The sequence below is a fragment of the Episyrphus balteatus genome, chromosome 2, assembly GCF_945859705.1.
Source record: "Episyrphus balteatus chromosome 2, idEpiBalt1.1, whole genome shotgun sequence".
NCBI lineage: Eukaryota > Metazoa > Arthropoda > Insecta > Diptera > Syrphidae > Episyrphus > Episyrphus balteatus.
The window spans coordinates 24,524,452-24,537,626 of NC_079135.1; the positions used below are offsets into that span (position 1 = coordinate 24,524,452).

Sequence of the window (13,175 nt, forward strand, 5' to 3'; positions counted from 1 at the left end):
TTGAATATAAATACCTACAGTTTAATAGAAAAAACAAAACACCCTTTCAATCATGAAATAGATAATTATAATTTATTTTTATTCATGATGTCAATGACCAAAGAAATATTTTAAACATTTTTTTTTAAATATACAATTATTCTAACAGGGTGTTTTGGTACTTGTTGCACAACGTTCTTTCTTCCTTAAAAAAAAAACACCCTTTCACCCAAAATATTTCGATGCACTCTTTTAGTTCTTGGTTCTTATGGGAAGTGAAACGTTCATGCCGAAATTTATCCCTGTACCACAATGGGAAGTGAGTTTTCTGAAAATATGTGCCAGTTGTACTAAAATTAGTAACTACATTCAAAAGGACTTTTTTAGTCATTTGGAGTTGTCGTATAAATTTTGTTTCAATTTTTTTTAGCCTACAAATAAGCATTTTTTAGCATTTAAATGACCTCTCAAGAACAATTAGTTCAAAAAATATAGCTCAACCTAAAACTGTATTATTGATGCAATTATTTGACGATGATGTTGGCCAAATCCCAAATGGGGTTCTTTGGGACTTTATTGGTTATGTGACTAAGGGTACTTCTGCCAACAATTTCCACCAGTAAAAAATTTAGTCCGGGTCAAGCCTCTTTTTTGTATAAATTCCCTAACCTACATACATATATCAAAATAAAGACAAAAATACTTCGATGGAGAAACTTCATTGCCGACAGGGATTTCAATAGGGTAATTTGGAAGTTTCTCCATTCAAAAATAATTTCCGATAAATACCAAATTTTCGAACAAGAGACATTTTTCAGAGAATTTGTATTGCCGATAGGGTTGACTGTGAGGAAATACGATCTTGATATTCGCATGAATGACTCATTTGAATAGTTTTTTGTTTTTGACATGACCAAGAAGGGATATCAAAAAAATGGTACACATACGCCATAGTGACCGTTTTGTAATAAGACAAATTATGAATTTATGTTTATTTATTCACTCTACATTAAGTTCAAAGCCGTCATTTAAAAAATTTTAAAAGTTGTTATCGATTTGACACTTTTCTAATTTTTAATAGAAACTTTAAATTTAATGGAGTGTGAATAAATATTAGAGTATTTTAAAGTAAACTTTTATTATTTAAAGATATTTCAAAGTTATTATAATTTAAATAATTTAATTATAATCCTTTCTGAAGAATCACAGGTGAGCAAGTCTTACCAAAAATAAATTTTATTGATCATTTTCTCACTCCATCATTTGTATTTATTTGAAAATCATTTTTAAAAGAACGATTTACATAAAAATTTCTCCTGCCTAGTCAGCAACTTAATCTAGATCCTTAAGGTAATTTATCCACATTAACCGATTGGCATGAATCGTTTGTTATATGCATTGCGAGCAAACCTTTAGTTTTTGAAGAATTTTCCACAAATTTACAAGTTCCGAATTGTAGACTCCTGTTAAAAGGAAAAACAGAAAATGAATTAAAGTTAGCAAAAAAGGAAGTTCACGATCTACAAAAAACAACCAAGTTTTGATAATATAAGAATATTTTTCTGACCAGTCTAAATAATTTTTGGAAACTTACCCAGTGAGACAGAATTCTTCAATCATTTTAACAAAATTTGACGACATAGTTTTTTGGTTTTCAGGAAAAGATTCATTATCGCATTCAGGGCATTTGAATATCAAATAATAATCATCTCCATGTACGGTTCCTTTAAAGACAAATTGTTCGAAATATAGTATAGGTATGTAATATTATGACTTGCTATTATTTACCAAAATTTATATCAGAGCGATTAGACAGCAAATTTCCTACGCCAACAGGAGGTGGATTATCATACATATAACCATAAACTGGAGATTTTGTATATTCCTTGTGGAAAGCCCAAGATTTTTTTACTCCATCACCAAATATAACATCGGTATAGAGTTTTTGAAATTTAAAATAATTTTCAGCACTAAATTTCTCATCTCCCATATATTTTTGTCGTATACTGTTTGAAAATTCCTCCAACTCTTTCTCCTCAACAACATTCGTTAAATAAAGATTAATAGGTGCAAGTTCATTCCAACGTTCATTTAACTGCTCAATGATTTCTACACCATTCGAATCTTTTTGCATATATTCCGCAGCATTGTAACCTCCATCTTCTTTTGTGAATGATGCCAACCAAGGAACCTCAGCTGATTTTCCATTTTTGATAATAACTTCTGGTTTTTCAGTGAGGAAAGTATTCTCAGCAGTTTTTGACTCAATCACTGGTCCAAAAACAAGTGCAGGATTATATCCTATATTATTCTTTTGGAATTCTCTTGCTATACGAACTATATCTGCTGCATCTTTACTCTTTAAACACTTTTTAATAGAGCTAGATCTTTCAGTGGGGCAATCTAAATATTTCGCTACAGCAATAGCTTTCTTAGCAGGATTTGCATCAATTACCCAATATGATAAGGCTGCTCCACTCATAGACACTGCCGATGTAGCTAACTTTTCGAATCTCTTATTCATCATTTGCAAATGAACTGAAGCTGCTCCCGCAGAAAATCCCAATACTGTGATTTTTTCTGGGTTTCCATTAAATGCTCCAACATTAGCTTTAGTCCATTCTAAGGCTAAAAGTTGATCTTTTAAACCGAAATTTCCAGTAATTTGGTCATCTCCGGTGCTGAGAAAACCTAAAGCTCCTACTCGATAGTTCATCTTGACAACAATTAATTTTCTATTTTCCATAAGATAATCTACACCGTTTTCTACAGCACTACCAAACATAAAAGCTCCTCCATGAATTAGTACCAATACTGGATAAGGTTTTTCACTCTTTAGACCAGGAGTGTAAACGTTAATGGTAAGACAATCTTCGACACCATTTAAAAGATCTTCTTTAAAAAGAAACTGATCCCATTGCATACAAATAACCGGCGGTTTTGTTGCATCTCTTATATTGGATCTTGGTCATTTTCTAAACAACATATCGAAGATAAACATATTACTAGAGCAATAAGTTTTACGATTAAAATATTCATACTTGACCAACGTTAGCCAAAGTAAGACTAATCAAATATTTCCATTGAACATCTTATAGAGTGGAGAAAACAAAAATAGCAAGCTGAGAGGTTATCACTTATGGTTCAATTTAAATGACTACTAAATTAGAAGCATATGGCATTATTATGGCTGTATGATTGTTCGTGCAGATAAAAATAAATGTTTTGATTTGTATGACATACGAGACTTTTTGTCGGTGACGCTCTTTTTTAACTTAACATCCCAATTAGTGAAAGGCTTAAGGTGGTTAGTTCATTGGGGCATTTTGAATACGACTTTTGACATCAATCACTGAACTTAATGTCATCATGAATGTGAACTGGTTTAGTTAGTTTACCGACAGCACCTGTTAAAAGCGCAGCTCCAAATGTAAATTTTAAGACGTCCTTCACACGAAAGTCTTAGCGCTTAAATAGCACAGACAAAATATTGTTTACTTATATTTTTGTTCTCCTAAAATCCATGACTATACTTTATAAAACATTAAATAAAAAGAACGAAAAAAAATTATTCTTTACTCCTTCAAATGTCCAGCTCTAATTTAAATAGGGTTGCCATATTTGTAGGCCTATACATTCATTATATTATTTTATTAATTATTTTCACAATTTAGGCTTTTGTTTGGCATTTCAAAAATTGTCTTATTTGATTATACTACAAAGATATGATAGTATATAAGTAATATGCCATTTATTTTAAAAAAAGGGTTGCCACATAGAAGTTCCCTTTTTAAAAGTGTTAACCCTATTTTTTTTCAGTTTCTCTATCAACTTATCTTTCATTTGACACCAATTTTAACCCCTAACCTTATGAAGCTCTTTGCCGCCATGTAACCAATTGATCTTGGCAAAATGCCTTTTCAATGACATTATAGGTATGCCTCATTGTTATTGGTCCTAGAGCCAAAATTACCATTTTCCTTTGGTCATTCAAGAAATTGCGATGATTCCGCTTAATTTAAGACGGAAGTCATCTCATCTGAGCGAAAAACCATGCAGAGATCCTCATAATTTAATATGGAATCTGCTTGTTTTTATGTGGTCTCTTTTCTCTGTGCGCTGTCCATTTTAACTGATTTTTTTTTTGTTAGCACATTCCTTCCTTATTCGAGTTTCCTTTTCCAGTATTTCCTGATTCGTTTAGTTTTTCTTCATTTAATATTATCAGTTGATTCTTCAAGGTACTCTTTAAAGCCCATAGGGCCATAGTACGCTGCTGAAGCGAAATGGAATTTTTTCTAATAGCGTTTTCGTTTGGGAATTCTTAGAAGCGTCCGGGACTGTCCGATCCGGAATGCCAAACGATCAGAGTTAGATACTTTTTTTTTATTCTGAAGTTTGGGTTTCTTTGTATTTGTGAAACATCAAATGCGAACGTCTGATGAAAGTTTTGTTTTTGTTTATTTTTTTTTATTATCATTAAGTTATCTATTTTTGTTTTCTTTCTTCACATTATTTTAATATAGTTTAAAGTTTATGCATAGTTAAAAATCTTGAAATTGAGAAATGAATAACAATAACAAAGAATGACATTTCATTACTTTGACGTCTTAAGTGTTAACATGTGTGCGTGATTCTGGTTTTGATTCTGCCTCAAAATTCGGAATCGATTTTCTCTTCTTTTCAGAATTAGAACTGTCATTGAGTGCCAAACGATCAGTTTCAGAATCGTTCGGGAGAATTCCGGACAGTCCCGGACGACCAAACGAAAACGCTATAAGTCTCCGAAGTAAAAAAAAAATGCATAGCAGCAAGAAAAATAGCATGGATAATTAAATTTGAGTGACAATTGATTTAAAACTCTCCAAATATTCTAGCACATCTAAAAATTTCATTGGTCAGGCTGCGTTCTGTGCAGCGAAAAGAGTAACAAAATATTTTGTACGATTTGGTTGTGCTGGTTTTATATGAAAATTTTTGTTTCGCAAAATCAATAATGTTTTGAAAGTTCCTTCAAGTCAGAACACATCTCTTCTTTTAATTGATTAAAATGTTTTTCTCCATTCTCCACTGATGTACTGGACAGAACATCACTCATGGCTCTGTCCCATACAGCAGGGCCAACATGATTAAATTCTTTTACAAGACTTCATTTGCATACCCTTCCTTACTTTCATGTTGAAGAAAACATAAGTACAAAAAAAAAACAGTTAAATAACTATCAAAAGTATCGTAAATAAAAAGTGGTGTATGGCGTATGAGTACTTTTTTGTGACTATTCTTTTTTGTTTGGCAAATGAAAAGCTCTTATAATCAGAAACTTGTTGAACGAATTTGGATCCGGCTAAGTGGAGAACAGACTGGGCTGATTGGAAAGACTTTTTGACTAAGAACAAGTAATGTAATCATTTAACATTTTTGTGTTTTTTATTTAAAAATGATTTTTTTTTTAAGAAACTCCCTGCAATATGTTCCATTTTGAAAGTCATAACTTATCAACACTAACCGAATGACATGAATCCTTTGTTATATGCATTGCTAGAAAACCTTTAGTCTTTGAAGAATTTTCCTTAAATTTACAAGTTCCGAATTGTAGACTCCTGAAAAACAAAACAAGAACGAAAATTTGGCAAAAAAAGAAGTTAATCATGCAACAAGAAATAGGCAAGGATTACACACGTGAGTTTTCCTTACGACTTACATAAATTTTACTTACCTGGTAACACAAAAGTCTTCAATCATTTTAACAAAATGTGATGACATAGTCCTTTGGTTTTGAGGAAGAGATGCTCTAACGGACTCAGAGTTAAAAATTAGACTGCAATCATCATCATGTACGGTTCCTAAAAAGACAATTTTAAAAAGTATTAGTATTTCTTTATTTTTTTTTTATAGTTAATTACCGAAATTTATATCAGTCCGGTTGGAGAGCACATTACCAAGACCAGAAGGTGGTGGATTATCATACATATAACCATAAACTGGAGATTTTGTGTACTCCTTGTGCAAAGCCCATGACTTTTTTACTCCATCAGCAAATATTAAATCGGTACATAGCTTTTGCAGTAAGAAATAATTTTTAGCAGTAAATCTCGCATTTCCCATATATTTAAGACGAAGTTTGTTTGAGAATGCAGTTAATTCTTTCTCCTCCACAAGACTCGGTAAGAAAATATTAATAGGTGCAAGTTCATTCCAACGTTCGTTTAGCACCTCAATAAATTCCACACCATTTGAATCCTTTCGCATATATTCTGCACAAGGATATCCTCCGTCATTTTTGGCAAATGATGCTAACCAAGGAATCTGAGCAGATTTTCCATTTTTAATAATAATTTCTGGTTTTTCAGTAAGGAAAGTATTTTCAGCAGTTTTTGACTCAATTACAGGTGCAAAAACAACTGCAGGATTAAATCCTATATTGTTCTTTTGGAACTCTTTTGTTGTGCGAACTATGTCTGCTGCGTCCTTATTTTTGAGACATTTCTTAATAGAGCTAGAGCTTTCAGTGGGGCAATTTAAATATTTTGCAACAGCGAAAGCTTTTTTAGCAGGATGTGTTTCAATGGCCCAAGGTGAAAAGACTGTTCCACTAATAGACATTGCCGATGTTGCTAATTTTTCGAATCTCTTATTCATCATATGCAAATGTACTGAAGCTGCTCCCGCAGATTCTCCCATAACTGTGATTTTATCAGGATTCCCATTAAAAGTTGCAATATTAGCTTTTATCCATTCCAATGCAAGTAGTTGATCTTTCAGACCGAAATTTCCAGTAATTTCATCATCTCCAGTGCTAAGGAAACCCAGAACTCCCAATCGATAGTTCATTTTCACGATAACTAATTTTCCATTTTTCATAAGCAAATCTACTTTATCTTCAGCAGCATTACCAAACATAAAAGATCCTCCATGAATATTTACCAAAACCGGATAAGGGTTTTCACTCGAAAGACTGGGAGTGTACACGTTAATGGTAAGACAATCCTCGACACCAGTTAAAAGATCTTCTTTAAAAAGGAACTGATACCATTGCATACAAATAACTGGTGGCTTTGTTGCATCTCTAATATCTGACCATTTAACCGAATATGCTTTAGGAGCTTCGAATCGATTTTCTCCAATTGGTGGTTCTGCATACGGAATCGATTCAAAGGACAAATAATTGCCATGGTTAAGACCGCGAATCTTGCCATTTGGAAGCTGAACAATTGGATCTTGTTCATTACTTTCTTTACGCCACATTGTAGTGGCACATAATATCCCTATAATTAAACTTGAAATTAAAGTATACATAACTGAATTGATGGCACAGCACTAAAGTTGAACTAAAGTTACACTAAGCAAATAATTTGATTCAACATCTTATAGAGTAGAAAAATATTGTAAACAATTAATAAAAAGCTCAGCCTTCTCGGCTAATCATTGTTCAATAAAATATGAAAATTGTTTGAAAATAATTGCATATTGTGATATAATTACTGATGCACAGATAAGAAACAATGTTATATTTTGTTTGGCATGAGGAAGCTTTTTGTGTCCTATTGTACAGCCTGTTACCCTGGTATCTTAACATTTTCTAATGTTTAATTTTTTCTGATTTCTCAACAGCACATTGCGAGGGAAACACTTTCAGTTTTCAGGAAAACGCTTTCAGGTTTCGACGATCTATATTCTACAATCATTTTGAATACCTACCTTGTGGTGCAAAAGAAATGTTTTTTTTTTCGAAAAACATTTCGATGTACCTAGAAAATGAAGGGTTAAAATATTAACCCTTAATAAAAGTAATTAAATATGTAGAGAAGGCGATCTTTAATTTTAATTTTCCATACCTACACGGTTAAAAATTCTGTCGTCAGTGGCGTACGTTGAGTCGCCGGGGCCCCGGGGTAAGACTAAATTTTACAAAAAAAAATTACGTATACGCCATACGTTTTTTTTTGTGTGGCTTATTTATTTTTAGGTTTATTTTAATGTTTTAATATGTTCGTAATGCACTTTGCTATACTTACTTAAAATGTCTCTCATAAAAGTGGTAAACACTTGTACTAGGGGCCCCCAAAATTAAATATTTAGAGACCCTAAAATAAAAAAATTTTTAGCTTAGAATTGATAGTTCTTGGGGCCTCTGTTCTGAAGTAATAAATACATATTTTATTTTCCATCATTAGACATAATTTTTTTTATTTTGGGGCCCCTGAAAAATTATTTTTAGAGCCTCAAAATTCAAAATTAAGTGCTTAGAGGCCCCTAATGTATTATTTGTGGTGGCAAAGATTTTTCAAGTAATATTTTTTGGGGCCCTAAGATAAAATTATAATTTTTCTTTTAAAAAAGCAGTTTATTTTTTTTTTGGGGCCCCTGCTGTAACTTTTTTTAAAATCTATATACATATATTGTGTGGCTACCCATGCATTATACATTACACTGAATGACATAATTTGTCTCCCTGGTTACTTCGTAACTCAATTTATGCTAACAGTTTCCTTCTCTGCATTGTCTCCAGTGGGGGCCCTGGGGTCGTTCGGGGGCCCCAGGGCACCGCCCCGCTTGCCCCAAGGGAGTGTACGCCCCTGTCTGTCGTAGTTTTTATTACAACCTTTGGAATTAAGCCTTTTTTAAAACAAAAATTATTAGTTTTTAATATTTATATTTAATATTTTTAATATTAATATTTAATATTTTTTAACAATTTCTGTATTATCTAATTTCAAAAAAAAAAAATAATAAAGTGTAGGTATTAGTATCAAATACAAGACACTAAAATGTAATCAAAAGTATTGAAATATACACCCGTATTCTGCTATTCGATTCACGTGAATCCAAACATTACCTTCCTTTACCACATCAACATGGTTTTGAAAAAACGCTTCATTTCGAAAGCAAAACATTGTTTCCGTCTGTTTTATAAATTTTAAAGAAAAAAAAAAATTGTTTAATTTTAATTCTTATTTTAGACTTTCACGTGAATCGAATAGAAGAATACGGCTGATAAAAAAATTTAAATTAAAAACTAATTCCATTGCACCTAAATTATAACTTTATCTGGTTAAGAATTGAAATTAAATACATAGGGCCATATTCATAGAAAATAGACACTGTCTAAGCTGCTTCTAAGAAAGACTGGAGTTTATCCTATACAGATACCATTGGATAAACCCCAGTCTAAGATTAACTGTAGCCTAAAAACGACTATGAATATGCCCCATACTCTTTTTCTTTTTTAGTACAAGAAAATCAAATTTTAATGAAACTGGCCCCTTGTTCTGTAACTTTATCACTAGCAATAATAACATTTTTCAACGTCTCTAAAATCCATTTTCTTCCGTAAATAAAGCAAAATTTCTTTCAAAATCAGAATATATGAATTAAGAAATTATGATCTGTAACAAAATGTCTTCTATTTTGATGAAATAGACGAAAAAGATGAATTCGCTACATATTGTGAACTGACTCATCCACAGAAAGAGGAAATATACTTGTAAGATAGTATACTTTTAGGCCAATTTCGTATACAAATTTGAATCTATTTCCTGTGGTGCCATTTTAAGTATTGATAATTTAGAAATTCCACGAGTGTGGAAAAAATATGAAAAAAGAAAAATGAGAATTTCAGCTAAATTTGGATAAAGTTTTATTGAAGAGAGGTTTATTCAGTTTTCATTCGACTCCACTGAGAGACTGGGATTGAGTCGAAACAAGTCCATTTCAACTTGATCTTAGTCAGTGTTAAAAGATATAACCAGCCTTTTCCAGCTTTTTATGTGAAAATTCTAGAAATATTTTTGTTCGCCCGGAATTTTAAAAGCTCTTGTCTTAGAAGTTTCTCCCGAAAGGAATTAAAATGTTCTTGTCTTCATATTCCTTGGGAAAAAAGTTCAAAATACTGGGAATTTTCGAAACGTGGACAAATGTTCACCAGGAACTCATAATAAAGGAAAGTGAATTTCAATGTTTCCGGGTAGACTTGTTCACGTGAAATTCACAATAAGGGAGAATACCTTATCTTCTTCAGTCTCTCCGTTTCTCCATGGTTGCCAGCTTTCAATTTTTTTACATTTATACTCCAAATTTTGGACTCAAAATTTTTGTACATGTATTTTTTAACAGCTTAACAGGTCCCGTAACAATATAAATTTTAAGGCTTTCGCTGTTGTTTAGAGAGATAGGTGTTACATCTATCATATAGCTTATTTCCATCACAATAAAATTAAAAATAATCTTTTTCTTTCAATAATATTGTAGATTTTTATTAAAGAAAGAGTTTTATGAACTGATTACATACTTATAAGCAAATCTTTCAATTCTCAAAAAAGTTTACGGTAACTGATCTGCATTTACCGACTGACATGAATTTTTTGTTATATGCATTGCCATAAAACCTTTAGCCTTTGAAGAATTTTTCACAAATTTACAACTTCCGAACTGTAATTTCCTGTGAAAAAAAAATTAGGATATGAACTATTTTTTATACCGATCGTTTATACGTAAATATTTGATTTTCGAAAACTTACCCAGTGAGACAGAAATTTTCAATCATTCCAACGAAATTTGATGACATTTTTTGTTGGTTTTCAGGAAAAGCTGCTATACCGGACTCGGTATTAAAAATCAAACTAGAATCACTATCATGTGCGGTTCCTTAAAAAACAAATTTTTAAATTATTATACCTAATGTAAATAATTTTAAATTTACCAAAATTTACATCAGATCGATTAGCGATCACATTACCAAGCCCAGAAGGCGGTGGGTTATCATACATATAACCATAAACTGGAGATTTTGTGTATCTTGTATGCAAATCCCAAGCCATTTTAACTCCATTCTCAAAAACAATATCGGTACAAAGCTTTTGCAGTAAGAAATAGTTTTCAGCACTAAATCTTTTATCTCCCATATATTTCTGCTTAAGTTTAGTTGTATATGCTGGTAATTCGCTCTTCTCAACAACATTGTTGAGACATAGGTCAATAGGTGCTAGTTCAGTCCAACGTTCATTTAACTGCTCAATGACTTCCACTCCATTCGAATCCTTTTGCATATATTCTGAACAAGGATATACTCCGTCGTCCTTCATAAATGATGCTAACCAAGGGACCTCAGCTGATTTTCCATTTCTGATTATTATTTCAGGTTTTTCAGTGATGAAAGTATCTTTTGCAGTTTTTGGCTCAACCACAGGTGAAAAAATAATTGCAGGATTATAATTTCCTACATTATTCTTCTGAAACTCTTTTGCTGTTCGAACTATATCCGCTGCGTCCTTACTTTGCAAACACTTTTTAATTGAACTGGAGCTTTCAGTTGGGCAGTTTAAATATTTAGCAACAGCTATAGCCTTCTCATTTGCGTGCCCATCAATACCCCAATCTGATAAGGCTGTTCCACTAAAAGACATTGCCGATGTTGCTAACTTTTCGAATCTCTTGTTCAACATTTGAAAATGAACCGAAGCTGATCCTGCAGATTCTCCTATAACTGTCATTTTGTCAGGATTTCCATTGAACGCTGCAATATTAGCCTTTGTCCATTCCAAGGCAAGAAGTTGATCCTTTAAGCCGAAATTTCCAGTAATTACTTCATCTGCGGTGCTAAGAAAACCCATAACTCCAAGTCGATAGTTCATTTTTACGATAACTAATTGTCGATTTTTCATAAGCAAATCTATCTTGTCCTCTATAGCATTACCGTACATGAAAGATCCTCCATGAATATTTATCAACACATTATAAGGTTTTTCACTTGAGAGACTAGGAGTGTAAACGTTTATTAGAAGACAATCTTCATCTCCATGTGTACGATCTTCTTTGTTGTAAAACTGATCCCATTGCACACATATAACTGATGGCTTAGTTGCATCTCTAATACCTGACCATTTACCCGAATAAAGCTTAGAGGCTTCGAAACGATTTTTTCCAATCGGTGGTTCTGCATAAGGAATCGATTCAAAGGACAAATAATTACCATGATTGACACCACGAATCTTGCCGTTTGGAAGCTGAACAATAGGATCACTTTCTGGGCACCAAAATCCAATCGTTGCACATACTACCCATGTTATTATATTAGACATAGCTGGTCAAGTCAAGGCAAAAGCTGGCACCAAAGTAACACTAAGCAAGTAGTTTTGGTTTAACATCTTATAGAGGGAAAAATATTTTGTTTAAATATAAAAAAAAAAAAAACTATCAACTATCGGTTCATCACTAATAGTTCAATAAAATTGCCTGCAAATAATTGAACGTTGTCAAGTAATAGCGGGTACAGATAAGAAAAATACATCGTTACATAAGACATCAGGAGACATATTGTCTTCATGTGCCATCATTTCGCGTGTTACCTAAACATTCCAAAATGAAATTTTTTTTTAGAATTATTGCACACTCCAAGGGATTTCAGTACACCCTTTCGATGATAAACAACAAAGTACTTGTGTTGGACAAAGCTTTCCGCATTCTAGTTGTGCGCCAACAGTGTACCTACTTTACGGTTTATTCAAAATTGGACCCGCGTTTAACACAAGTTTTAGAGACTCTGATTGGTTAGAACTAAACGTTATCTATATGTCACAGGGGCGTAGCTACCACTATATCAGCTGTATCCACGTAAAAGGGCCCCTGGGATGAACGGGCCCCAAAGATACAGGACACAAGACATTTTCCCAAGCCACTGATTCAATTTCAACGAAAATTGAAAGTATTTATTTTGCTTTAATATAAATCAAAAATAAATACAATTTTGAAAAAAACAATTTGGACGTTTGAACAAAATTGAACACGAATTTTCGAAAACGGGGCATTTTATTTTTTTGAAATTTAGATTTAATATTTTGAATAACTATTTCTAAATAAATATTATTTAAAATTTTGTATTCAAAAACTTATAATTAAAAAACACAGTTCATTAAAAACGGTTCTAACGGTTTTGAATTTATTTTTCTAAAAATGCATCTTAATAAATTCTGTGGAGCTGAAATGCATTTTAGATGCTGTGATTTTCGAACGAATTTTATGGCTTAGGGCGCAGTGGTACCACTTTAATTCAATTGAAGTAGATCTACTTCTTTTTTTTCAAAAAAAATTAAAATCTACTTCCACTTCGCACCATCACAAAATATCGAAATCTACCTACTTCATTTAAAAATCTCTGTTCCAATCTACTTCAAGTTATCAAAATATAAGCCAAATCTACT

The 13,175-nt window shown here is 32.3% G+C and overlaps 3 protein-coding genes and 1 long non-coding RNA gene across 4 annotated transcripts; 1 reads left to right on the forward strand and 3 right to left on the reverse strand.

Moving 5' to 3' along the window:
• Positions 1-1,199: 1,199 nt before the first annotated feature.
• LOC129910284 (esterase-5B-like) lies at positions 1,200-2,935 on the reverse strand. Its single transcript, XM_055987610.1, has 3 exons — positions 1,768-2,935; positions 1,574-1,703; positions 1,200-1,442 (listed from the first exon to the last, which is right to left on the reverse strand). Exons 1-3 carry the CDS (start codon positions 2,900-2,902, stop codon positions 1,325-1,327), a joined length of 1,383 nt encoding a protein of 460 aa, XP_055843585.1. The 5' UTR covers positions 2,903-2,935; the 3' UTR covers positions 1,200-1,324.
• A 2,079-nt stretch (positions 2,936-5,014) lies between these two features.
• LOC129910290 (uncharacterized) lies at positions 5,015-5,966 on the forward strand. The gene is made up of 4 exons (XR_008771494.1): positions 5,015-5,375; positions 5,434-5,698; positions 5,760-5,813; positions 5,875-5,966. It is a non-coding gene; the product is annotated as an uncharacterized LOC129910290 (long non-coding RNA).
• On the reverse strand, positions 5,465-7,377 carry LOC129910280 (esterase-5B-like). Its single transcript, XM_055987606.1, has 3 exons — positions 5,883-7,377; positions 5,696-5,822; positions 5,465-5,579 (listed from the first exon to the last, which is right to left on the reverse strand). The coding sequence occupies exons 1-3, from the start codon at positions 7,273-7,275 to the stop codon at positions 5,465-5,467; spliced, it is 1,635 nt and encodes a 544-aa protein (XP_055843581.1). The 5' UTR covers positions 7,276-7,377.
• Positions 7,378-10,299: 2,922 nt separating this feature from the next.
• On the reverse strand, positions 10,300-12,089 carry LOC129909322 (esterase-5B-like). The gene is made up of 3 exons (XM_055986409.1): positions 10,679-12,089; positions 10,497-10,623; positions 10,300-10,417 (listed from the first exon to the last, which is right to left on the reverse strand). The coding sequence occupies exons 1-3, from the start codon at positions 12,054-12,056 to the stop codon at positions 10,300-10,302; spliced, it is 1,623 nt and encodes a 540-aa protein (XP_055842384.1). The 5' UTR covers positions 12,057-12,089.
• Positions 12,090-13,175: the final 1,086 nt, after the last annotated feature.

Coding starts and splice junctions, on each gene's coding strand:
- LOC129910284 (XM_055987610.1), bottom strand. CDS start 2,902: ATGCAATGGGATCAGTTTCTTTTTAAAGAAGATCTTTTAAATGGTGTC. Junction 1,704..1,767: donor TCGCTCTGATATAAATTTTG/GTAAATAATAGC, acceptor TTGTCTTTAAAG/GAACCGTACATGGAGATGAT. Junction 1,443..1,573: donor GAAGAATTCTGTCTCACTGG/GTAAGTTTCCAA, acceptor TCCTTTTAACAG/GAGTCTACAATTCGGAACTT.
- LOC129910280 (XM_055987606.1), bottom strand. CDS start 7,275: ATGTATACTTTAATTTCAAGTTTAATTATAGGGATATTATGTGCCACT. Junction 5,823..5,882: donor CCGGACTGATATAAATTTCG/GTAATTAACTAT, acceptor TTGTCTTTTTAG/GAACCGTACATGATGATGAT. Junction 5,580..5,695: donor GAAGACTTTTGTGTTACCAG/GTAAGTAAAATT, acceptor TTTGTTTTTCAG/GAGTCTACAATTCGGAACTT.
- LOC129909322 (XM_055986409.1), bottom strand. CDS start 12,056: ATGTCTAATATAATAACATGGGTAGTATGTGCAACGATTGGATTTTGG. Junction 10,624..10,678: donor TCGATCTGATGTAAATTTTG/GTAAATTTAAAA, acceptor TTGTTTTTTAAG/GAACCGCACATGATAGTGAT. Junction 10,418..10,496: donor GAAAATTTCTGTCTCACTGG/GTAAGTTTTCGA, acceptor TTTTTTTCACAG/GAAATTACAGTTCGGAAGTT.